The 25,643-nt window shown below is 48.8% G+C and overlaps 1 protein-coding gene across 2 annotated transcripts; it reads left to right on the top strand.

Moving 5' to 3' along the window:
- On the top strand, nucleotides 1–25,178 carry SCPEP1 (serine carboxypeptidase 1). 2 transcript variants are annotated; one of them, XR_005065225.1, is made up of 14 exons: nucleotides 1–127; nucleotides 3,115–3,263; nucleotides 5,806–5,895; nucleotides 8,102–8,257; nucleotides 8,595–8,669; nucleotides 11,762–11,834; nucleotides 15,423–15,460; nucleotides 15,942–16,070; nucleotides 16,655–16,748; nucleotides 17,620–17,733; nucleotides 20,396–20,533; nucleotides 22,504–22,667; nucleotides 24,897–25,012; nucleotides 25,085–25,178. XR_005065225.1 is itself a non-coding variant. In XM_037037450.1 (13 exons), exons 1-13 carry the CDS (start codon nucleotides 61–63, stop codon nucleotides 24,957–24,959), a joined length of 1,350 nt encoding a protein of 449 aa, XP_036893345.1. In that variant the 5' UTR covers nucleotides 1–60; the 3' UTR covers nucleotides 24,960–25,178. The 2 variants fall into 2 exon arrangements, 1 of the variants encoding a protein (XP_036893345.1); XM_037037450.1 differs by having other exon boundaries at nucleotides 24,897–25,178.
- Nucleotides 25,179–25,643: the final 465 nt, after the last annotated feature.

The following is a 25,643-nucleotide window of genomic DNA, read 5'->3' on the forward strand; positions in this document are numbered from 1 at the left end:
TAGTCACGTGGTTGGCCACTGGCTCCAGCTTGTTGCTGATGCTGCAGACCGGTGTTCGTCATGGAGCTGGCGCCGCGGTTCTGTCTCGTGTCGGTGCTACTGCTGCTGCTTTTGGGGCTCGGTACAGGTAGGTTGGGGCCAAAGGTGTATGTATCAGTGACCGGTGCCTCCCTCTCTCTCTCTGACAGTACTAAGGCCTGAGAGTCTGTTGGTGCGTTTGTGCCGTGTAAAGGAAATATCTTTTCTCCTGTGCTTTTGAACCTCCCTGGGTTTTTTGTTGTTCTTTTGTTTTTTAAGTGCTTTTTCTACCCTTTTTTAGCCCTGGGTGGTCCGAAGCGCCCTTCTTCCTTGGGTAGAAGCGTGCTCCTTCTACACCTAGGCAGAAGCGGTTGTGCATAATGTGTGATTTGGAGAAACTGCAGCTCAGTGAGGTTTCCCCAGTCTTCAGGCCACCTACCTGCGTTTTGCAGCCGTCACTGGCTGCTAAGTGCGGTTAGGAGGCCTTTGTGTTTTAAACTGACACACGAAGACCCTGAAAATCCTACCACGAATGGGACGTTTGATTGAGAGAAGGCCTTTTCCCTCTACTTGATCCGCACAGGCACTATAATGTCTCCCCACACCGAGGCTTTTTTGGCAAAAGCAAATTCATGTCTAAAGGGTGACTTGCAAACTGATTTCCAGTCTTCTTTTTCCAGCAAAATGTTTCCTGTTCTGAATCAACGGAGAATTCAAAGTGGCCACGAACTTGCCTTGTGATTTTAGGCAGGTTGCTTAATAGTGGTTTTCCCCCTTTCATAAGAGGGAGGTCATCTGCCCTTCAGTTTGTGTTTGGGAGATGTCGTCCAGTGTGTGGCCCCCGAACTTTAACAGTGGTCACTGGCCAGACAAGGGAGGAGTGCCAGGGGGTTAGGTCAGAAGGGACCAGAGCCTTACCTGTCATTTTCAAGGAGACTGTACTCTTGGGTTACTTGTATGTAGACTCCTAGAGCCACGTTCATATTCTGACAGTTCTTTTTCTCCTTAAGCCCCCTTTGGTTTTCTGGACCTGCAGCCTTATCAGTCACAAACAGCATAGCCTCCTCATCTGCTGCCTTCTCTTCTTGAGAGCAGTCTTTGGTTCTTTTACTTGCTGCAGAGGCTTGACATTCAAGAAGGGAGGAAGTAAAAGGCAGAAAATTCCAGGCACCAAGGATCATAAGTCACCTTTTAACATCAGCCCTTTTCCCTCAGAGTGGTGTTTAAAAAAAAAAAAAAAAGATACTGTATCTTGAAAGGTGTTAGTAAAGGTCACATAGGAAATGTATTTCACATACTTTTTCCTGATACATATTTTGCAGGTGCTAGAAAAGTTAATTAAGGAAATTGGAGTTGTGGGATTAAAAGACACAAACACACAGTTTTTGATACATTTTTCTGCCAAATTGCCTTCCCTAAAAGTTACACCTGCTGACAGTGCTGAGGGCCAGTCTCCTGGTGGACACTGAGCAAGTGCCATAGTTTTTTGTTTATCAAATAAGTGAAGTTTTTTTTAGTGACCTCATTATTGCCTTAATTTTCATGTCTTTGAATATTAGTAATGTTAACCATTCTCACACACTTATCAGACATTCATATTCCCTTTTCACAAGTTATTTCATCGTGGACTTTATCCATTTAACTATTAGGGTCTTCTACTTTTAAAATTGATCTACATGAGTGAGGAAAATTACCCACTTTCATATTTGTTGCACCTTTCTTGTTTGCCTTTTTATTTTAGATGTACAGAAATTTTGTCACACAGAAATGTAACGAGTTTTTGTCTTCAACTCTGTTGATATTTTCCTTAAGAGTCTCTCTTCTATTTATAAATGATTTCTTTATAATCATTTCCCTATCCAGAGGCCAGAAAAAAGCATTATACTGTATTTTCATATTATTTTTAATATTTGAAATTTAAAATTGAGATACTTGTTCTGGTCAGGTAGTTCAGTTGGTTAGAGCATTGTCCTGGTACACCAGAGTTGTGGGTTCAATCCCTAGTTAGGGCATATGCAAGAAGCAACCAATGAATGTATAAATAAGTGGAACAACAAATCAGTGTTTTTCTCTCTCTCACCATCCCTATCTCCCTCTCTCCCTCTAAAATCAAAAAATATAAAAAAAAACATTAAATAAATAAAATTGAAATACTTGATTCACTTCAAATTTTTATTGGTTTATTGTTTTAAGAGAGGACCTACAATTTTATTTTTTTTCCTTCAAAAAAGTTAACAGTTGCCCCAGGATAATATAGTGAATCATCTTAGCCCACTAATTTGTGATGTCTCTTTAATCATATATTAAATAAGATCTAAAAACCAGCATGTTGCATTTTGAGATTTTCCTCTTCCCCCAAAATATAAATCTTTTTTCTTTTTCATTTTATTTATATATTTTTAGAGAAGGAAAGGGTGGGATAAAGAGAGGGAGAGAGACATCAATGCGTGCTTGTCTCTCACGCACCTCCTTCTAGGGACCAGGCATGTGCCCTGACTGGGAATCGAACCTGAGACCCTTTGGTTCGCAGGCCAGTGCTCAATCCACTGAGCCACACCAGCCAGGGCTAAATTACTTTTTTTATTATTATTTTATTTATTTATTCACCTTTAGAGGGGAAGGGGAGAGGGAGAGAAACATCAATGTATGGTTGCCTTTTGTGCGTCCCCTGCTGGGAGTTGCCCTGCAGGGAACTGGCCTGCAACCCAGGCATGTGCCCTGACTGGGAATCAAACTGCGATCCTCTGGTTCGAAGGCCTGTGCTCAATCCACTGAGCTACACCAGCCAGGGCGCTAAATTACTTTTTTTAAAAAACAGAATTAAACAAAAGTGTTTTATGCTTATTGTTAAAAATCCAAACATTGCAGAAGGTATAGGGGGAAAAGTAGAAGACTCCGTTAAAGAGGCATCTATTGAGTTTTGTTTGTTTTCATAACTGAGGTTTTTTCTTATTTCCACAATATAATGGAGTGAGTCAGTTGGCTAAATTATAACCCAAGTCATCTCCAGCCTGGCATGGCTACCTCTGTGGGACTTGGAATTTATCCAGGCGTTAGACATCCTTCAGGAAATTCAAATCTGTGCTTCTGTTTCAGGAGCCATTTTCGATCTGCCCGCAGATGAAGGCAAAGAAGTATGGGATTACGTGACTGTCCGAAAGGATGCCCACATGTTCTGGTGGCTCTATTATGCCACCAGCCCCTGCAAGAACTTCTCAGAACTGCCCCTGGTCATGTGGCTTCAGGTAAAAGTGGCTTCGCTTCTTTGCCAGGTTGGAGGCTGAGATTCCCCCACTTAATACGATACTTGCTCCTAAGGGCTCACAGCGCAGCAAATGGTGAAGGACTGATCTGGTCCAGCAACTGGTGGGGAGTCTCCCAGGCGTGGGGGTCCGGCATCCTGCTGAGGCAGGCAGAGGCAGTGGCATACTAAGGGCAAATCAGAGAATGAGGGGTTCTAGCCTATTACCAGTTTGCTTGTTTGTGTGATGAGCCCAATCAGTGGTAGGAACCTTTACCAGAAGCTCCTGAAGACCAGTGTGACTATATACCGATGGAAAGTGCTTTGAATGGTTCCAAAGCAAAGACTGAGGTACCTGACTGGCCCCTCCTCTCTCTCTTTTCTCAATCCTTTCCTAGGGCCTAACTTCTTGCCCCCCCCCTCCCAGGAAACTCATCTTTTGAAAGGACTCAGCCTCTTGTATTTCAATTAGATGTGGGGGCCTTCTCCTCCTTTTGTGTGTTTGCGTTGTGATCTTGAGCTCTGATGGTAGGATGGAGGGATGGAACTGGTTACAAGATATTCGGGGGGCAGGCAGAGGATTCTTCCTTGCATTCCTAAAATATCTGCCCACCTGGAAGACCAATCTCTAGGGAGGGGTTGAGGAACATGGTCCTGCTTCAGCCTCTGGAAACTGTAGGTCTGGCCCACCTGGGGCTCCAGGTTGCTCACCAGTAAATAGGGCACCCAGGTCCTCATTTACATGGGATGCAAATGTCGCTTCCTGCAAAAATGTCAGTAATCACCTGGCTGGTGTAGCTCAGTGGATTGAGCACGGGCCTGCAAACCAGAGGATCGCGGTTCGATTCCCAGTCAGGGCACATGCCTGGGTTGCAGGCGGGTTCCCTGCAGGCCAACTCCCAGCAGGGGATGCACAAAAAGGCAACCATACATTGATGTTTCTCTCCCTCTCTCCTTCCCCTCTAAAGATAAATAAATAAATAAAATCATTTAAAAAAATGTCAGTAATCATAAGCAGCCTCCCAATACTTTGGGTCCATGCGGCCTGTCTGGTGGGGTGGAGTGAGGATGAGCAGTTTGCCAGATGGGGACTTTCTGCCTTAGGGTTATCAGAGCAGCCCCTTTGGTGAGCTGGAGCTGAGGCTCCACCAAGGGTGCAGATGTGGCTCTGGGAACCTCAGTCTACCCGAGGCAGCAGGTTGTCAGGGAGAGCCCTGCAGCAGACAAACCAGGCCTGTCAATNATTTTGCTTTAACTTTTCATTAACTAGCAGAATTTTTTCACCCCCAAGTGAAAGCTTACGTAGGAGCAAAAGCAGAAGTGCCGAGGGCCAGATGACGTTCCTGCCAAGTTCCACTCGTTCAACTTCCCCTTGGTCATAGGCTGCCTTCCGGCCCTTCCTGGATTTTCAAGAAAATAAGTTGAAAACCCATGTGTAGAAGTTGCAAACCTTCCTTGTGGTTGATTGCAGAGCAGGGTCCTTGTTTTATTTGAGTAACTGCTCGACGTTCCCCCAAATCAGGAGATGCAGCCACATGGGGCCTGCATGCTCCACCCCAGAGCTGAGTGGCGGTGGTCCCCTTCCGACAGGTCCTGTGATTTCTCTGGGTGGCTCCTAGTCCAGGGTGTGATCCTCGGTTAGGTTAACCTTGGGAGCTGAGATGCTATTGGAGAATTATTAGCTGGATAACTGACTAACTAACCGGCTCTTCATTTCCTCAGAGGCACAAAGAAAAAAGATGATGATTAAGGAAGAAATAATTACTAATTTAGATTAAAAGGAGACCTGTTGTATTTTAGCAGCCCACTGAGGAAACGCGCACTGACTTCCCCGGGCAGGTCTTTGGGAATCCAGGTCACTTCGTCTGATTGCAGCAGTGAGCTATTTTAGCTGCATTCTCAAGCCATCTCAGCATGGCGGGTGACACGCTTACCATATTTCAGAGTCTCTGGATTGCCCCTGGCCGTGACAGCACCCCATCCCAAAGTTCTAGACAGATTTTGTAGTAGAACGTCCTCCAGTGGGAGAGAAGTACCCTGCAGTGAGCTTCTCGTTGCCCTTGGCTGGGGGTGGGGTGGGCATTTCCTGGTGGTACAGTGGTGTGGCAGAAGCAGGGTATGGGAAGGGTGTGCTCTTTAATTCCAGGGTGGACAGTCCCAAGTCCCTGGGTACAGTCCTGGTAGAGCCCCTAATTGCCACGCCCCACCCCTGGGCCTTATTGCTTGTCTTCAAGGGAAGAGCTGGACGAGATGGACTCTTCAGTCCATGGAGGCCAGGATGCAAGTTTGGAGAATCAGAGGTAGGGACATTCCCTCTGGGGGCTCTTGGCCCAGGCCTGTTCCTTTTAGAAAGACCTCAGCCATTTGCAGGGGGCTCCGTGAGGGCAGAAGCCCCTGGTTGATCAGGTCGGTTGTGCCTTTGTGCGGGTTAACACAGCTGTCACCAAATCATGAATCGTGCGTAGCGAATGTGGTCATCATGGTGATGACTAAGATTTAACTCACAGGTTCTCAGGATTAACTTTTGATTCTTCCCTCTTCCACAGGGTGGTCCCGGTGGATCCAGCACTGGATTTGGAAACTTTGAGGAAATTGGGCCACTTGACAGTTCTCTCAAACCACGAAAAACGACCTGGGTACGGTGAGGGTGGCCCCAGCTGAAGCTGCTTTCTGAGGCTGAGCCCCTCCAGGCCCACTCCATTCTGGGCAGGGTCAAGTTCAGCAGTACTGCCCACCCCCCTTCCTCTCCCGCCTTTAGTGACCTTTTCTGCACTTGTCCATAGAACCCTCCTCTGACAGACACCCAGGACCTTGCCATCACCCACATTTTGACTGTGTCTGCGATCTGACTCCACGTCCCACCCTCTGACCATAGTGTCCTCATCCTTTCCTCTCTGCCCCCCCCACCCCTGCCTCTCTGCCCTCTTGAGGTCTCTCTGGTCTCTGTCTCCACTCCATCTCTTCACCCCCAGCTGCACCTCCTCTCCGAGCCCTCTGGGTCAGCGCCCTACCCCTACTCCCTGGCTCTCTCACCCTTCTTCCCCCTACAGCCTCCCACATCCAGCCTCTACTGGGTCCCACTGTCCTCCTGTCCATGTTCACCTGAGAATGAATGCTTTAAAATACATAATTCACATACAATACAAGTCCCCATTTAAAGTGTACAGTTTAATGGCTTTTAGTATATTCAAAGTTTTATAACTATTATCACAATCCATCTCAGAACATTTTCATTGCCCTCCAACCCCCCCACCCCCCAAAAAAACTTCATACCCCTTAGCTGTTACCCTCCAATCCCTTCTCAGGCAACCACCAATCTACTCTCTGTCTCTATAGATTTGCCTATTTTAGACATTGTATAAGAATAGACTCCCACAACCTGTAGCCTTTGGCGTCTGGCTTCTTTCACTTAGCGTAGTATTTACAAGGTTCAGCCAGGTACCTTCCTTGTTAAGACTGAGTAATATTTCCTTGCGGGGAAGGACCACATTTTGTGGATCCACTCACCTATTGATGGACGCTTGGACTGTTCCCCTTTTGGTTAATGTAGTAGTGTGGGGAGCTCTGGAGTACAGACATTCGTGTGAGCGCCTGTGTTCAGTTTCGGGGTGCACACCTAGTAGTGGAATTGTTGGGTCCTGTGGTAGCGCTGTGTTTAATGCCCAGATGTTGTTAATATTCGTCATCCCTTCCTAGTGGTGCCCCCCCCCAACTCCCTGCCTAGTTTCCACATGTTCTTGAGGGAAACTCTCCAGTGCAAATAATTTCTCAGTTTACCATCTTTCAGTTATCCCAAAGACCAAGTTCAGATTCCCGGGCGTGGGCTAGCTTCTTGCCTCCAGCCACCTCTCCCGGCATCTGTCCACACACGCTGTACCTTAAGGCCTCCGCACGGGCCGCTTGCTTGGCCTGGACGCCATTCCTGTGGCCACCCGTTCACAGCCTAGCTCAGCACATTCACACCTACTGTTCTTTGAGACTCACTGCAGGCTCACCTCTTCCTGAAGGACCCCTGGAGTCCTTTGATCCTCTTGTTTGTCTCCACACTGGTCTTCCTCCTACTTACTCTTGCCTTAGGGCCCTTGCATATGCTGTTCCCTCAGCCTGGAACATCCTCCACTCACTTCCAGCTGGCATCTTGCTTCCATTTGCAGTAGCAGGGCGCCTCACTGGCCTGTCCCCCGGCCTCCCGGAACTAAGAGGGTAGCGTGACGGGGGGCAGAGAACCTGAATGTGGAGTGAGGAGACCTGGGTCTTAGTCCTAATGCTCCCATCGTCTATCCCAGTTTGTGACCATGCACAAGTCCTTGTCCCTTTTTGGGCTTTCATTCCTCCTCAGTCAGGACACAGCTGGACTGTGTCGTCCCTAAGGATCCTTCCAAATGAAAAATTCTATACCTCTGAGCCACTCTGGAGAAGGAATTAGAGTAAGTTCTGTTTTCACAGTCAACAGGGAAGGCAGGCCAATGTGGAAACTGGATTTGTCTTGAAGAAAACTGACGTGTGGTCCTCAGACCTTGGCCGTCCTGTCCCCCCGTTGCTCACACTCACGGCACGGCTCCACCTGCACTAATACATTATATTTAGGACGTTTGTACCATGTGAAAAGTGACAGCTTAGATGCTCTGATCCCCAGGAATGTGTTCATCTTTCCTTCTTGCCTTTCCCTGGCCAGAGTAGTCCGTGTCCCTGCCCCTTGATTTTTTTTAAGTCCCTTAACAACGGAACCGTAAGCATACCGACATCCACGCGCATGTTTGTTGCACTCATACAAGGTGATGAAGGGTTAGGTGGTGGCCGACTGCCTGACTGTGACATTTGACTTTCCTCTGTGGTGTGTAGCTGCAGTCTGCCAATCTCCTGTTTGTGGACAACCCTGTGGGCACCGGGTTCAGTTACGTGAAGAAGGACAGCATGTATGCCAGAGACCTTACCACAGTGGCATCAGACATGATAGTTCTCCTGGAGTCCTTCTTCAACTGCCGTCAAGAGTTCCAGGTAAGCAGAGCCTCGGGACCGGCCACGAGGCTAACAGTAGTAACAATGCACCCTCTGGAATAAACTTCCCCAAGAGCTCAGGGCCCAGCCGATTGCCATGTTACGCCCCAGACTGGGTAGTGGGGTTTTGTTTCAATCAACGCTGAAGGGGGTTTTCAGCTTGAAGGAATGACCCTGGAGACAGATTCTAATCAGACTATTCAGATATAGGGAGGGAGGAAGACGGTGAGAAGCAGATTTGTTTGGCCGCAACATGCAGTAGAAATGAGAAGCGAATCTGCGTGAATGGAAAGGTACGCGGAAGACTTAGTTCTTTGTAAATTTCTTCTCTTGCTAGACGATTCCATTCTACATTTTCTCCGAGTCCTACGGGGGAAAAATGGCTGCTGGCATTGCTCTCGAACTTCATAAGGTGAGAAGGAGCATGACTCTTGTTTGGGTTTCAGACAGAAGCTGATTGTGTTACTTTTTGTGCTCACTTAATACTGAACGTACTTTGAGTGGGACGTTGTATGTACAGAGTAACAGCAAGTCTGTGATAATAGCCGTGGAAAGTTTCAAAAAGAACAGTGAAGGCCGCCCTACCAGACGTCAGACAAGCTGTGAAGCTGCAGTGTGTAAACAGTGTGGTGCTGGCTTAGCAACAGACTAGTGGGTGGAATGTAACAGGGTAAAGAATCTAGGGACAGGTTTAATGTGTACTTATGTTTATGTATGTATATGTATCTGTGTACTCATAGAATACATATGTGTCATAATTCCGTATGATTATATATAAGTGAGATGGCATTTCACATCATTGGGGAACAGGTGGAATAGTCAGTAAATGGCTGTCACTTTGGAAAATAGTAAAGTTGAACTCTTGCCTTGCCTAAAACACCAATTCTAAATAGATCAACATCTAAACTTGTAAAAGAACTTGAAACTATAAGAGAAAAGTTTTACAGTCATGGGTAGGAAACCTTTCCTTCCTGAGATGAGGCACCCAAAAGCCAAAAAGGATAAGTTTGATGTGTTTAGACCACACACAAGTTTAACCTTCCTTCTTGGAGTTCTCTAATTTTAAGAGAAAAAGTATTTGAATCAGTAAATCCACTTAAAAAGGATGATAACTTTCTAGAAAATTAATAGAAAATACCGCTTTGAAAATATTTAAAAAATTGGTAACACCCAGTTTTGGTGAGTGCTCTCATGCCTATTCGGTGAGTATGAAAATTGGTAAGTCGTTTTAAAAAGGCAGTTTGGCAGAGTCTGTTAACTTTTAAAATGTGTGTGGCCTTTGACCCAATCGTTTCACTTCCAGGAATCTGTTCTGTGGAAATACTTTACACACGTGTGCGTGTCAGAGGGGGTTTCGTACAGCGCTGCTTATGAGGCCAAAAACTGAAACAAGCGCATGGCTATTCGTAGAGGATTATTTAAACAAAACAGGTGTATCTTTCCAGGACAGAACACTTTGCAGCCTTCCCAAAGACTGATAGTCCTGAAGGGAAAAAAAGAAAGGATAGCTTTGTTTGTATATGTGCATATATGTACACGTATATGCTACATATATGTGCCTGTGGAAGCAAAGAAAGGGGTGGTTAGAAGGATACATAACATGTTAACTGTGGTTCACTAGCAAATGTCAGGGCAGAAGTGGGGCCGAGGTGTCTTTCTGTGTTTAAATTTTTTTAAATTTTATGTATTGATTTTAGAGAGACAGAGAGAAGAGGGAGAAAGAGAAACATCCATTTGTTGTTCCCCTTGTTGACGCATTCATTGGTTAATTCTTGTATGCACTCTGACCAGGGGTCCAACCCGCAACCTTGGCTTCTCTGGATGATGCTCTAACCAACTGAGCTACCCAGCCAAGGCCTTGTGTTTAAATTCTTTTTTTTTTACAGTGAGCTTGTATGAGTTTCACTTTTAATTACTTATTTTTAAAAAGGAACCTTTAATCAAAAGCCGTGTATGTGTGTAACAGAAAATTGGAAAACACAGCAGTTGAAATTTCGCCTTCTTCCCACGGAGTTCTCCACTCTTACCACCTGAATGTATATAGCCTTGAAGTCTTTTGGGGCAACTCTCATGAATCAGTTATGTTTTAGCCTGCAAGGATATTATACATAGTGTCTGCCGCCTGCTTTCTTCAGTCACTGGTCCTCATCTCTTCATTTCGTGAAAGTTTCATCTCCAGTATTCAGGCTTCTTGGAGGGTCCCAACACGCCCTCTGTGGCCAGTCGGTTGATGGCCCTGGCTGCGATGTCCCCGAAATGTGCTAGCACAGTCCCTTTCTGTGATCCTGACTTGGCAGAGAACCGACTACTACACTTGCACAGTGTCCCATTTCCTGGATTTGTCAGGGAACATTTTCATGGTGTAACTTATTTTTTTAAATTATTTTTAAAGATTGTATTTTTGTTTTAGAGGGAGGAAGAGGGAAGAAAGAGAGGGAGAGAAACTTCAACATCAGTCGGGTTGCCTCTCACATGCCTCCAAGTGGGGACCTGGCCTGCAACCCAGACATGTGCCCTGACCGGGAATCGAACCAGTGACCTTTTGGTTTATAGGCCAGGGCTCAATCCACTGAGCCATACCAGCCAGGACATTTTCTTATTTTAGGTCCCTGAATAGCTTGTACAGTCACATAATTCAAAATTCCAGAAATGGGAAAGGTGTGCTGTAACAATGCTCTCTCTCGCCGCTGTCCCCCTCCCCTACGGTGGGTGACCTGTTACTAGTTTCTTCTGTATCTTCACAGAGGTATGTCATGCCTGTAAAAGCTAATTCACGTATTTTCTACTTCCCCATTTTTGTACAAATGATAGTGTATAGTACACACTGTTCTGTATGTCTCTCTTCAATTGAACAGTATACCTTGGAGATCTTTTCATATCAGTTCATAAAGAGCTTCCTCATTTTTCTTTTCTTAAGTTGCATCGTGTACCGTGGAAATGGCCACAGTTCGTTTAGCCTATCCCATGACCTGCAGGTTGTTTCCAGTTCTCTGCTACTGCATTACTGTTGAGTGAACAAAGGGGAGCCGAGGAGCATGAGGTCCTGGGCTGAAATCATCGTCCCACCCTCCAGGGCCTCTCGAGGGGCCTCCCAGCCCTTTGGCAACTGCAGCGTGCCCAGTGAGGAAGGTCCCAGGGAGCCCTCTGAGCACCTTGTGGGACACCAGACCTCGGGGCAGAGGGGTGGCAGTGCCCCTCTTTTAGGAGAAGCAAAGGGGCTGCACCAGACCCCACACACGTCCTGCCAACACCCTTGTGAAAGAGTAGAGGGGAAACTCAGCACTTCCCACCCACCTGGTAAATGGTGTGAGAAAAGAGAGGTCCTCTTCTTCTCTAGTGGGTGTCTGAGGCCTTCGGAGACCGGCGGAGTCCTGGGGAGGGTGGGCAGAAGTCTGCTGCGCTCGTGAAACCGGTGTGTGAGGACGGGGCTTCCTCCTGTTGAGGAAGAGATGGAGGCCCCTGAGTCCCCTTGGCGAGGATGTTTCTCGTCTCCTCCTCTTTCAGGCCATCCAGGAAGGGACCATCAAGTGCAACTTTTCTGGGGTTGCTTTGGGTGACTCCTGGATTTCCCCTGTTGGTAAGTACCGAATTTTAGACAGTCCTTTCCTTCCTTTCCCTGGCCTTCCCTGGGAGTTTGGGCTGGGGTCTAGATCAGAGAACAAGGCAGTGGGGTTTTCTGTGTCCTTGGAGAAGTTAACACTGAACGTGTGTGCCCAGGGCCTTCCAGGAAATTTGGGGACAAGAACTCATTTGCACTGCACCTACCCTGGGCTGCTGGGGACTGAACCGAATTATCTTCATTGGGTTCTCAGAACAAAAGAATCACATTTTACAGTAAAAGACATGCTAAAGGCTCTGAGAGGTGGTGGAAGTTGGCCTCTGACATACAGAATGAATGGCCTGGCCAGGATTCAAACCCACGCCTGTTTATCATCTGTCCCCTCCCCCCACCGGGTGTTAGCATGAGCATTTGGGGCGAAATTCCCCTCTGTTGCTGATGCCGATGGTGAGACAAGGTCACCATCAGGTCCTGCACTCAAGTTCAGAGTTTCGTAACTGGAGCATCAGTATCCGTGTTGGGAGTGCAGATTAGAGTTGTTTACGTTGCAGACGTCCGGGGTGTGACTTGAGACACTGGCAGTAGCCATCATAGTACCTAACTCTTAACACAGGATGCAGAATCTCAGCCCTGCTGACGTGAGTCACCTGATCCTTCGTTGGGGGGTGCCTGTGCTGTGCCTTGGAGGGTGTTAGCAGCATCTCTACCCTTAGATGCCAGTGTTTCCACTCCGGTATGACAACCCGAACTATTCCCAGACGTTGCCAAACATCCCCTGGGGGACAAAACTACCCCTGGTTGAGAACTACTGTTCTTCCCTAACAAAAGCTGACTTTTCACAGGCAAAACCAGCCTGTAAAGTTAGAAATCAGAAGAGAGTTGCTTGAAGTGGGGAGGAGGGAGTAGGCTGGGACGGGACATGATGGGGGCTTTCTAGGCTGTCTCTGCTCTGTCTCTTGATCGGGGTGGTTGTGACCTGGGAGTATCCGTGTTTACAGAGCCATGTCCCCAATGGATTCAGGATATGCTGGTGCTACTGGCATGGTTATTTCTTGCCCTCATTCTTGGCATCTCAGAGAATAATGGCATAACCGAGACTCTGAGTCATCGTTGAAAAAAGGGCTGCCGCTTGTTTGTCCTTCCTGGATGAACCTCCTAGGACACCAGGAAGCTGCAGGTACCGTGATCAGAGGCAGGAGGGTCCCGCAGGTTTCTTGGCAGGTGCCTCACTCGAAATTACAGTGCTGGCCCCCACGCTCCCTCCTGGGGTCCAGTCACTACAGGAAGCACTTTGCATGTGCTCACTTCGTTTAATCCTTGCAACACCTCCTTGGGATGGATGCTGTTATTATCCTGACTTGGGAGATGGTGAAACTCTGAGAGGTTAAGCAGTTTTTCTAGAGTCACCCAGCTAAAGCCGGGACTCGAATCCAGGCTGCAGCCACTGGAATTCACGCGCGTAACCACTGCGCTGCCCTGCCTCCAGAAGACCAGGAAGTGTAACCTCATGGTGCACAGGGGGTGTTCATCTTGTCCAAATCTCCTCCACCTTGCCACGACCCACCTCCCCGTATGAATTTCTTTGTCCAGATCTTACTCCCTCCTTCCAGACCCACTTTGTATGCCCCCTGCATCCCAGAAGTCCTCCCTTTGTGAGGGAGAAGCACTGTTAATCTTACCAACAATTATTAATTGCTTGCTAGGTAGTTAGGTGCTAGGAGAGATACAGACACGTGTTTCCGTGTCCTGCAGAAGATGTGCACAGATGAGCATGGTAGCCAAAGAACTATTTGTGACTATTTCAATGAACTAAAATACAATATTTTAAGAAAATTTTGATAAAATCCAATTGATTTCATAAGACTCTCAGTTACTCAGGTGGCATTTTTTAAAAGATTTTATTTATTTATTTTTAGAGAGAGGAAAGGGTAGGGAGAAAGAGAGGGAGAGAAACATCAATGTATCTATCAATCGGTTGCCTCTCTCAGGTCCCCAGCTGGGGACCTGACCCACAACCCAGGTATGTACCCTGACTGGGAATCGAACCAGTGACCTTTCGATTCACAGGCCAGTGCTCAGTCCATTGAGCCACACCAGCCAGGGCACAATAAAATTTTCAGTCTTTCAATTGCACTCTCCACATCTCAAGTGCCTAGTGGTCACACGTGGCTATTGACTATCGTTGGACCACACAGACATAGAACATTTCCGTCATGGCAGAAAATTCAGTCGGACGTCTCAGGCCTACATCAGAGGTCAACAAACCATGACCTACAAGTCATGTCGGCCTTGCCCCTGCTTTGGTAAATAAGTTTTTTATTAGGACAGTCACACCCGTTGATTCACTTATTGTTTGGAGGCTGCCACCACAAAGTTGAGTGGTTGTGACGGAGACCTGCAAAGCCAAGAGTGTTTACTCTTGGCCCCTTAAAGACAAAGTTTGTCAATTCCTGGTGTAGATCAAGCAGGGAGTGGGATGCAGTGGAGACTTGGAGGCCGTTTTGTGTTTCCAGAAACCAAGACACTGGCTTGAAGGCTGGCTGAACAGGGCCGTGGGTAGGTGGGGCCACACCGGGGATGCCTGCGTGTCTCAGGGAGCGCTTAAGAATGCCAGTCCAGTGCATTGCTATGCGAAGGGCTCTGGGGTCAGATCACCCCAGTTCTGGAAGCGTTAACCACGGGTTCCGCCTCCTTCGTCAGCACAGCAAAGGCTCCGAGAAGGCCTGCAGTAAAGAAATGTGTTATATTTTGCATAACCCCAAAGATATTTCACCGAAGATTTTTTTTCTTTTAATCCGTAGATTAAAATTCTGCATAACTGGGGTTATTTGAAACATAGGTATTCAGAGGTTTGGCCGTAGATTGCCATGGAAGGCTTCCAAGCAAAGGAGGGGCGTATTTAAACGTACTTTACCACTTGGGATCCTCGCCACTGGGTTGGCTGGCACCTCTCTAACCTAGCGTCACGGTGCTAGTGAACTGGTCAAAAGCCAGCCCCTCTGTTTTCTTTGAGGGCGGGCTTTGTCTTGCTCACGTTTCTATCTTACAAAGCTCCTTACCAGCTTCAGACCTTTTGTGAATTCTTGGTATATTTGTGGAATGGAAATGAACTGATTGATAGTGTAACCACAGACACTTGAATTACGAAATCATGAGTCGTCTTCCTTAATGAGCAGCCTGGCAGAAGCCAGTGTCCCCAAATGGGAGGAGCAGGCAGGAAGCAGAGCAGAAGTGTGAGGGCGAGGGGAATACTGTCAGCTGTCAAAAGCCTCTAAGTGGATAAGAGCCTCCGCTGGGTAAACACAGCCTGTGTGTGGATAACTCACTGCGTGTGGATAACTCACCCCCCGTGACTCACTGGGCCAGGTGCCTGCGCCATTAGCCCTGAGTCAGCACGGGCGCCCACACCCTAGTCCCACCTTCCAGCCATGGAGACAGCAGCTCCTCACCTGCATGGGCCCTGGGTCAGGACGGAGCCTTTGGATGTAAAGCCGCAGGGTTTCTTGCTTCTGGCTCTTTCAGCTTTGGGGGAGAGACCGGTTAGGTTTTCCTCTGGAAGGACGGAGCCATGAGGGACTTACGTTGTGCCTGTGTGGTTTCCTTTAGATTCGGTGCTCTCTTGGGGACCTTACCTGTACAGCATGGTAAGTAGGTGGGCCTCACCTCTGCACCCTCTGTGGCCAGCAGCCCAGCCGACCTCTTCCGGCTCTGCTCTCAGAAAGGACAAGGCTAGCTGAGTGCACCTGTGTGGGCGACACTGGCCCTTGGGGACTTTTAGTCCATATCAGATGGGAGACCCTAAGCAATAGCTGGCCTCAGGGATAAAGTTAAAGAAACATCAGCACAGTTATCCCATTTCTCCAGGTACAGGAAACACCATTTTTAAATCCCCCCAACTTTTTATTTTAAAAATGTGCGCCTGTGCAGAAAAGTTGAATGATCACTGTGAACATCCCTATACCACCACCTAGACTAAGTTAACATTTTGCTGTATCTCTTCCATGATAAGTATGTGACTTGTGACAGATGCTTTCATCTGTAAAATCCCCTCTCTCCTTCCCACTCATTCTATTCCCATCCCTAATTGTAGCAAAGCCGGATTCGTGTTCTTCATTTGCATTGCAGTCTCTTCTGGATGACCAAGGTCTGGCGGAGGTGTCTCAGGTTGCAGAGCAGGTCCTGGATGCCTTAAATAAGGGACTCTACAAAGAGGCCACCCAGCTGTGGGCACAAGCAGAAATGGTCGTCGAACAGGTAACGGTACCCATCCTGGGGCCAGCCCAGGGTTTGTTGCCCCTGGATGTAGGATCCCTCGTTGGTTTTGCCAGGACCGGGGTCTACCTTGAGGCTCCCCAGAAATCACACTAAGTGACAATCTAACCTAGATGAACAGTGACAGGGTCAGAAAGCCACCCAGCCCTGCAAGACTTGCTTGTCCCTTGACTGAATGTGTGGTTTCTATGGGAAACACTATGGCTTGCAGAAGTGAGTGTTTGGGTCCCTGGCAAGCAGCCTTCTGGCCCCGGGGAGCTAGAGGGAAGAGTGCACTGGCTGCAGACTCGAGTGCGCGGGACCCTCTGCCGCTCCACTCCCTGTAAATGAACACACAGGCCCGTGATTTTCTCCTGCAGCCTCTGAGCTCCACTCATGAGCTGCTCGCTACCCCCAGGAGGCCGGGCTGGCTGAGCCCGCCAAGGTGCGTTTCTCTCCAGTCCCAGCAGATTTGCAAAGAGGAAGCTGTCCTGGAATGAGATGGATGGCCAGGTGCTTTTCTGGTTTTGCAACATTGATAATGGAGAAATAAAGACAACAAACAGCTGCCTGTACTTCTGTTTCAGAACACAGATGGGGTGAACTTCTATAACATCTTAACCAAAAGTGCTCCCATGTCGGCAGTGAAATCAAGCCTAGAATTCACCCAGAGCCACCTAGGTGAGTGAACCTTGACGTTGCTGCCTCATCTTCTGTGCAACAGGAAACCAATGTCCTTATACAAGCCTTATTTTATTTTATTTATTTTAAGTTGTACTTGACATACAATATGATAGAGGCATACAGCGCAGTGACTCAACATTTGCATGCCTTAGAAAGTGCTTACCACAGCAAGTCAAGTAACCGGGTGTCACCGGACTAAAAGTTTTCTTGATGCATGATTTACGTGCTGTAGAATCCACCTGTTTCAGGCGTCTTCTCAGTGGTTGTTAGTGCACTCACAGACTTACTACCACAATCCAGTTCTCAAACGTTTCCCAGAAAGATCTCTTGTCTGTCCACAGTTGACTCAGCCCCCGGGCAGCCTCTGCTCTCTGTTCGTTCCGATGTGCCTTTTCAGGGCACCTCACAGAAGTGGCATTGGGCAGTCGATAGGCTTTTGAACAGCTGGCCTTGAAGTTTGTAAACCAGCTTGCACGCACAGAACTGCAATGTCAGTGCTCCTGTAGGCTGGATCGAGCTGTCTTTCAGCTGCTCCAGCTTCACCGTGGGTGCCCAGTGCTGGCATCTTCCCTCTGTAAGAGGCGTGTAAAGGCGGAGGGAGTCCTCCCGAGTCAGCCAGACTCCAAGGGTGCTGGACAGTCTCCATGGCCCCAAGTACTTTACAAGTGCAGCAATCCACTACTAAGTCCTCTCCACTGTCTACGTGGTTCTGACTTTCTTCCTCCATCTGGGGTGAATCAGGGTGATGCTTTTCCCTTGGCAGCTGAAAGCTTCCCTCTTGCCCCCCCCGCGTCCCCAGCAGCTTGGGAAAGACATCCCATGGTGTCACCTGCACTCCTTCGACTCACTGTGTGCCGGTTTGTTTCAGTTCGTCTCTATCAGCGCCACGTGCGACACCTGAACCGTGACAACTTGAGTCAGCTCATGAATGGCCCCATCAGAGCAAAGCTCAAAATTATTCCTGAGGACTGCTCCTGGGGAGGTAACTTCCGTGACCCGACGAGGCGCCCCTGGTAGCGTGGGAGGGAGGTGAGAAGAAAGGTGCAAATTCAGAGGCCTTCGTCGGCAGAATGGGTCTCGTGATGGTGACTAACAGCAGCTAGGGTTCAGATTTGGTTCCAAGCAAGGGGTTGGTGGGGGGAGGAATAAAGTGGTTGGTTAGGAGTCGATAACCGGGGGAGCCAGGTGGGAGTGTGTGGGATCATCACACTCGTCTCTTGACTCTTCTATCGTTTGAAGTTTTTCATAGTAGTAGGTGGAGGTTTAGAGAAGCTGTGCCTTGCCCTGGCCGGGTTGCCCCGGTGGTTACTGTCATCCTAATACACCGAGGCTGTGTGTTTGACCCCTGGTCGGGGCGCATACGAGAGTCAACCGGTGAATTCATAAATAAGTGGAACAGTGAAGGGATGTTTCTCTCTCCCCCTTCCTCTCTCTAAATAAAACCAACAAACAGGAAAGCCACGCCCAAGGCCACAGTTGGTCACAGGTGGGCCTTCCAGACAGAGGTCCTTTTGGACAGTTTGAGCAGTCCTCTGTGTAGTCCGTGGGTTTACTGCATTCTGGCCTGGAGGTCACAGTGAGGAAATAGTGGGGTCCTCCGAGACCAGGCCAGGTAGAAATCTCAGCTAAGTTCCTCTTTAGTCCTATGGAAAGGCTGGGAGCAAGCAGAATGCCCAGGCTCCTGGAGGGGAAACACTCCAGGCTAAAGAGGGTTTTGTTTGTGTCTGAGACACCCCAAAGTCATGGCGGAGGTTTTCTAGGGCGGCCCCTTGTGAGCTGTGGAGAGGCTAAGACTTGACTCTGGCCTTGGCTTCCTTGGGGGACACGGACCACCCTCTGAACCCGCAGTCAGCAGAAGACCCCCACCCCAGACCTGGTGTCTTCATTTCCTCTTCGCTCCCTAGAGTTTTCTGGAAATGAAGAAAAACGTTAATTAGGTCAAATAAAAAGAATGTGGTGTCGGAGCTGCAAGGGGTGGGGGCAACTGTGGGGAGCTGTCATGGCGCTGAGAGGAGAGGTCTGAGTATCACAGGAGGCCAGGGGCAGCTTCTCTGGTGACAGGGACCCTCCCTCCCTGCCCAGTGTGGCTGGACGGGCCAGGTGACTACTTTTTTTCTCTGATATGATGCCTCATTGAAAACTCCCTTTGGCTCCAGATGTGTCTGTGTATGGAGTGGAAAGAACCAAGTGTTCTTGGCCAATACGCCAAGTGTCCTGAGTTCTGGTCGGTGGTTCAGCCTACATGCTTTGGGGTCAGCCAGGCCTGCGTTCATGTCCCAGCTTACCATTGACTAGCTATTTCGACCTGGACATGTTTCTTAGTCTCTCGGAGCCTCATTTTCTTTAATGACTGTGCAAATTAAGAGACTTAAGAGACCTTACCTCCCAGGGTAGCGATGAAGAGGAAATGAGGTGTTGCTTATAAAATACATACTTAGTTTAAGTGACTGGCAAATAAAAATAAATGTAACTGCTGTTGTCATTATTGTGCAGTATGGTGGTGGTGGTGGCGGTCAGGAGTCCAGTGGGGGTGCTGAACTGGCTGTCTCTTGTCACCTGGGGCTGGTCTTCCACATGGTCACCGTGTCTTGCCTGGGCCTGGTCCTCCATGTAGCTTTCCTGAGGGCTAGCTCTGAATTGCTTTGGGTTGCCACTGGGGTAGCCCTGCTTGTTCAGAACTTACAACTTGGCCCTAGGGGAACCCAGAAAAGGAGGAAGACTGACGTCAGCCCGAGTACAGGTTGTTCCCTGGCAGGACCAGCCTAATGAGTATTTTATTTTATTTATTTGCCGTATTTTGCTGTGTATAATGCTCACTCGCATTTTTTGACCCAAACGTTTAGGAGGAAAATCTTACACTTTAATTTTTTAATTCAACTTTTTATTTATTTATATTTAGAAACAAAACCGATTATTGTACTCCAAGGTGGTATTTTGCATACAGATACCATTATTGCTTTCTAGAGTTACACTTTTAGCACATAAACATAAATAAAAGAGTTAAAAATGTTTATGTACATGAAGGAATTAGTACTTGCTGTGTATAATGTGCATCCTTATTTTTCCCTCAAAAATCTGGGCAAAAGAGTACACATTATACACAGCAAAATACGGGGTATTTACTTTTTTCACCCTCACGCAAAGTTGTGTTTGTTGATGTGAGAGAGAAACTTCTGTCACTGGCCTCCCGCATGCGCCTCGTCCAGGGATTGAACCCACAGCCTAGCCATGTGTCTTGACTGGGAATCGAACCCGAAACCTCTTGGTGTACAGGACGATGTGACAACCAACTGAAGCACCCGGCCAGGGCCCTCATGAGTATTTTGGAGCCTCCCCATTTCCTTGGGCATCGCCCTTCTCTGAACTTGCGTTGCTCATTAAAAATGCCAGTGCTTTCCTCACTGCGCTTGAGTGAACAGAGCACGTGTGCTGTTCGTGCCTCCCTTCTGCGTGAGCAGCGCAGGGCCTGGGTATCCAGGCCGGCCAGCCCCTGCTGGTGCCGTGTCTGTTGTTCAGACTGTGTTAGGTACCTGCCGCCCAGGGCTTACGTGTGGGCGCCGGAGCCCAGGAGGCTCGGGGTTGAGTGGGGCCTCTCGTTCTAGCCGATTCCAAGCTGCTGCCTCTTTCTGCTTCCTCACACGTAGGCCAGGCTGACAGCGTCTTCCTGAACATGGAGGCGGACTTCATGAAGCCCGTCATCAGCATAGTGGATGAGTTGCTGGAAGCCGGGGTCAACGTGACCGTGTATAACGGACAGCTCGATCTCATCGTGGACACCATGGGTAGGGACCCATGTTCGGTGGCACGTGGAGGTGGTGTCATGGGTTGAGCCGGAAGGGAACCAGTCTCCGATGTGTGTGCCTTGGGGCTGGTGACATTGAAATGCTTGGATATAACATTTGCTGGTGTATGCATCCACTCCTGACCTTGACTCTTGGAAAACGGTGGAGCCGCCTACTGCGGCTGTGACCCCTCAGAGGCCCATCCAGCTTTTGAGCCCTTAAGTACAACAAAGAAAAGAATGACACCTACCCCTACCACAAAAAATGAAACGGAAGACTTTATTTTGACTTTTGGACAGATGGACTAATGAATTGAGGGGAAATGGTGCAGGGTGGATTAAAACTAAACCTAGCGACTCTAAACCTGAGACCCCAGGGGAAGTGGTCTTTGGGGAGTCCCTGTAACACTGGCTGTCACCTCATGCCGCCTTCCAGGTTCAGTAGGGCCACGTAGAAGCACAGAAGCAGGTTCTCTGAACCAGCAGGCGGTCAGGCACATGGTCTGGCGGGTATGACGTGTTTCTCAAAGTCAGCAGGACTGACCATTATTGTGACATGTTAGCCCAGGGGACTAAGGACAGTGTGAAAAAGTTCTGTGTTTCTTCTTGACACCGCTTGGGTAATCCACATTTCCATCTCCTAACCCCGAGACATCTTGTTCCTCGGACGGCCCTGTCCCCTCCAGAGGTACCCGGTTTCCTTCTACAGAGTATATGGCCGTAGGAGAGTTAACAGCAAAACTAGCTGTGCTTCTCAGCCCTCCCGTGTCTCTGTCAGCCTGGGTGTCCTGAGGAGCTTGTTACAAGTACAGAATCTCAGGCCTCACCCAGACCTGCTGAATTAGAATTTGCATTTTTACAAGGGTCCGAGGGCCTTTATTTATTTGTTTATTTATTTTTAAGATTTTTATTTATTTTCAGAGAGGGAGAGAAACAACTGTTGGTTGCCTCTCGCACGCTCCTAACTGGAGACCTGGCCCACAACCCAGGCCTGTGCCCTGACCGGGAATCAAACCAGCGACCTTTCAGTTTGTAGGCCAGCGCTCAGTCCACTGAGCCACACCAGCGAGGGCTCTGTTGCCTTTTTAAAAAAATTTCCAGAATGTATTGGGATGACATCGGTTGATAAGTTTATCTAGGTTTCAAGTGACCGATCCTGTAACACCATCTGTACACTGCATTGTGTGTTCACCAGCCAAAGTCAAGTCTCCTTCCATCACCATGGCTTTGACCTCTTTAGTCCTTTCCCACCTCTCCCCACCTGCTTTTCCCTCTGGGAGCCACCACACAGCTGTGTCCGTGAGTTTTTGTTTATTTGTTGCGGTTGGTTTTATGTCCCACATACGGGTGAAACCATGTGGTCCTTCCCTTTTTCTGTCTGACTGACTTTGCTTAGTATGATATTCTCCAGATCCATCCCTGTCGCAAGTGACGGGACCTCATCTTTTCTTAGGGCAGGGTAGTATTGCCTCATACGTACGAACCACATCCTCTTTATCCAGTCACCTATCGAAGGACAGCTCCACTGTTTGCGCGTCTTGGCCACCGAGAATGATGCTGCAGTGCACATAGGGGTCGTACATCCTTATGAATAAATGTGTTCAGATTTTTCAGGTGTAGATACCCAGAAGAGGGGTTGCTGGGTCACATGGTAACTCTGTCCTTAATGGCGAGGAGCCACCATGCCGTTTCCCATAGTGGCTGCACCGGTTAGCCTTCCCGCCAGCAGCAAAGGAGATTTCCTTCCTCTCCACATCCTCTCCAACACTTGTGATTCCCTGCCTTGTTGATAACAGCCATCCTAACAGGTGTGACGTGGTGTCTCCTTGTGGTTTTGATTTGAATTCTGCAAGGGTGAGTTTTTGTGCACCTTTGCACTTTGGGAAAAGCCACGTTCCAGGACCTGGATTTTTTTTTCCTGCTCCTCCACCCAGCAGCGAACGCCAGGCCCATCTTTGTTTCTCTCGCCAGGTCAGGAGGCCTGGGTGCGGAAACTCCAGTGGGCAGACCTGCCCAAATTCAGTCGGCTGAAGTGGCAGCCCCTGTACAGAGACCCTCTGTCTTCTGAAACGGCGGCTTTTTTCAAGAGCTACAAGAACCTGGCTTTCTACTGGATTCTCAAAGCTGGACACATGGTGAGGGAGAGTCTGCTTTTGCTCCAGACTCTGAGTTGTCCTCAGAGGGGAGCGGCGGGCAGTGGGTTACGGTGGGCGCACCGCCTGGGGTGGTCTTATGCGGAGCACTGTGGGATTGGGAGTGTTTCGAGGCCTCTTACAAAATTCTGCCATTAGCGCTTCACTCCTTTGAGTGTAGACATTCTCATTTAAAAGACCAATTCCTGCTGAGAGAGTTAAGCTGGGCTGTCTGTTCTGTACTCTGTACTTTAAATGAGTTTAATGTTACTTCCCTCTTCATTGTCCTGAAGGAACACATTGCCCTGGGGGAGGGAGGGAGAAAGTCTCTTTCCTTGCCATTTTCAGGACGTGAAGGTGGGAGATGGGAGACGGGAGCCTGGTGCGCGGTGCTGGCACACGCTGAGGGAGTGTCCTCGAGCGGTGTTGGCTCCTGGCTCCGGGGGTTCCAGAATTCTGGTTTGGAAGAGGCTTTGCCTGAGGCCTGGGCAGGGAGGCTCTCGAACTCCTGCATTTGCAAAGCGAGCCCCCTTTTAAGACAAATTTTATTTATGTTTAGAGAGAAAGGAAAGAAGGGAGAATGAGAGGGGAAAAAATGGGTATGCGAGAGAAACATCAATCTGTTGCCTCTCGCACGCCCCCTACTGGGGATCTGGCCCGCAACCCAGGCATGCGCCCTGACTGGGAATCGAACCAGCGACCCTTTGGTTCGCAGGCTGGTGCTCAGTCCCCTGAGCCACACCAGCCAGGGCCCGAGCCCTCTCTTTTCCCTCACATTGTGAGCTGGCCTAGTGGCTGAAGGAGATGGTGGAGGGCTGAGTCCTCCGCTTCCACGCACGGGCGTGCAGGCACGTCCACCCCTGCCAAGGTACCAGAGGGGCCCCCAGCCAGCTGGGGTCTTGCGAGTGGAAACCAATCGGTGTTTCTCTCAAACATCCATGTGTCTCACCCTCTCTTTCTCCCTCCTTTCCCCATCTCTAAAAATAAATTTAAAAAAAATTTTTTTAAAGAAACCGGAAAGAAGAAAACACTGAAGAGAGAATGAAGGCAACAAGACAGGGTGAAGCGGGCATTTCGTTAGTGGCTCTGGGTGTCTGAGCGCCTTCTGAGTTGAGCACACGTGTCTTAGAGCTCAACACTTTCCAGGGAATCGGGTGGGAAGGGGAGAAGGGAGGAGCTAGCCACCTGCTTGGTCTGTTGGTGTGAACTGGAGTTCAGACCCATTTCCTCTTGGTTTGTCACAGAAGGACTAAGATCAGTTGGAGGCAGCCTTAAAGTAGTTCTTGGAGACTGTTCCTAAATCATACCCCAGCCACTTCCCCTTTAGCGGGTCAAGTGCCAGTTCGGTAAACCCACCATTCCTGGGAGGCCTCGGCGGGAGAATGGGGCCAGTGAGTGATGTGCTGTAGAGAAGCGCGGAGTCGTGGAATTTCAGGCCTTGGAGTCCTTTACTCGCTGACCCCGTCTTTTGTGGAGGATAAACTGAAACCTCTGCTCCTCCCCCTTTGGGTGGTGTGCGGGAAGAAGATTTTTTTTTATACAGTAATTATTCAGAAACTCTAAACGAGAAATGAAACAAAGTCGACCACAACATAAAAACAGGGATGCCACCCACACGAAAGGTCTCGTGTGCTGGTTTGTGTCCTTTATAGTTTTGACCTTCGCTTCCCCCGTGGGCTGTTTTTCTACTCCACTCCCAGTCTCCAATGCTTCCTCCATAAAGAATCCTATAAAACAGCGCCCCCCAACCTTTTTGGCCCCAGGGACCGGTTTCATGGGAGACAGGGTGGTGGTGGGTACCGGGAGGCGGAGCTCAGGTGAGCTTAGCTCCTGGCCTGGTTCCTAACGGGCCACAGACCAGTGTGGTCCGAGGCCAGGGGGTTGGGGACCGCTGCTGTAAAATGTTTGGAGTCCTCTGCCTTCGTAGAACAGGCTGGGCCCTAGCACAGAAGCAGAGGCCTTATGAACAGATAGACAGATGAGCCCCACGTGGAGGAAGTCCTTTCCTAAGTGCAGACGTCGGGCCCCTGCCACCCAGCAAGGTTGGGGCCCAGGAGAGCTTTTATCCGGCACAGTGGACGTTTCACAGAAACGACCATCTCTTTAAGGGACACACCCAGGCGCATCTGTGCTCCCAGGCTGCTGACACAGAGTGGGCGCTCTTCTGGGTCTCAGGATGCCACCCCCAGGAACAGACCCTGGAGCACTAACTTGGATACTGCTTGGTTCTAGGTTCCTTCCGACCAAGGGGACATAGCTCTGAAGATGATGAAGCTGGTGACTGGACAAGAGTAGGGTGCCCTGGGCTGGAGGGGCTGCTGGGCCTCGGGGCTCGGACGCTGAGGCGAGCGCACCGAAGCTGCAGGAAGTCCGTGCTCCCCGCAAACCTAACTTGGGTTGTCACTGTGAAGGTCCCTGCCAGCTTCTGCCGAGAACAGACTCACTGCCTGTGTGGCAACTTCAAAATCACTTCTGCCTCTGCAAAAGCCTGGGACTTCTTAAAGTGGCTTTGTTTTTCATCAAAATGAAGGTGTTGAATTACATGACATTTTTCTCGTTATGAAAGCTTACATGATTTATGGTAAAAAGTGGGGGTGGGATGTAGGCAAACAACGAAATGAACACCTTTATCCTCCCTTGCCTGGGATACGCACCTGCTACCACTCCAGTGTACATCCTTGGCAGTGGGGGGTTTTTTTTTTTGCTATAAATACATTTTTTACAGAAATTGAATCATCATTTTACTGCCTCCTTTCTTCACACATCACAATGTCGTCAACACCTTTTCATGTCAATAAATGTTCTTTTATAACATTTTTAAATATTTATTTATTTATTTATCTTTAGAGGGGGAGGGAAGGAGAGAGGGAGAGAAACATCAATCTATGGCCGCCTCTCATGTGTCCCCTGCCAGGAACTGCCCTGCAACCCAGGCATGTGCCCTGACTGGGAATTGAACCACAATTGTGTGGTTCACAG

The sequence above is a fragment of the Sturnira hondurensis genome, unplaced genomic scaffold (genome assembly GCF_014824575.4).
Source record: "Sturnira hondurensis isolate 20B ecotype Veracruz unplaced genomic scaffold, ASM1482457v3 Scaffold0001911, whole genome shotgun sequence".
Lineage (NCBI taxonomy): Eukaryota > Metazoa > Chordata > Mammalia > Chiroptera > Phyllostomidae > Sturnira > Sturnira hondurensis.

Bases quoted from the DNA above. Each gene is read 5' to 3' on its own strand.
- SCPEP1 (XM_037037450.1), top strand. From the start codon at position 61: ATGGAGCTGGCGCCGCGGTTCTGTCTCGTGTCGGTGCTACTGCTGCTG. The intron at 8,258-8,594 runs GTAAGCAGAGCC...TTCTCTTGCTAG, and splicing joins ACTGCCGTCAAGAGTTCCAG to ACGATTCCATTCTACATTTT. The intron at 11,835-15,422 runs GTAAGTACCGAA...GGTTTCCTTTAG, and splicing joins CTCCTGGATTTCCCCTGTTG to ATTCGGTGCTCTCTTGGGGA.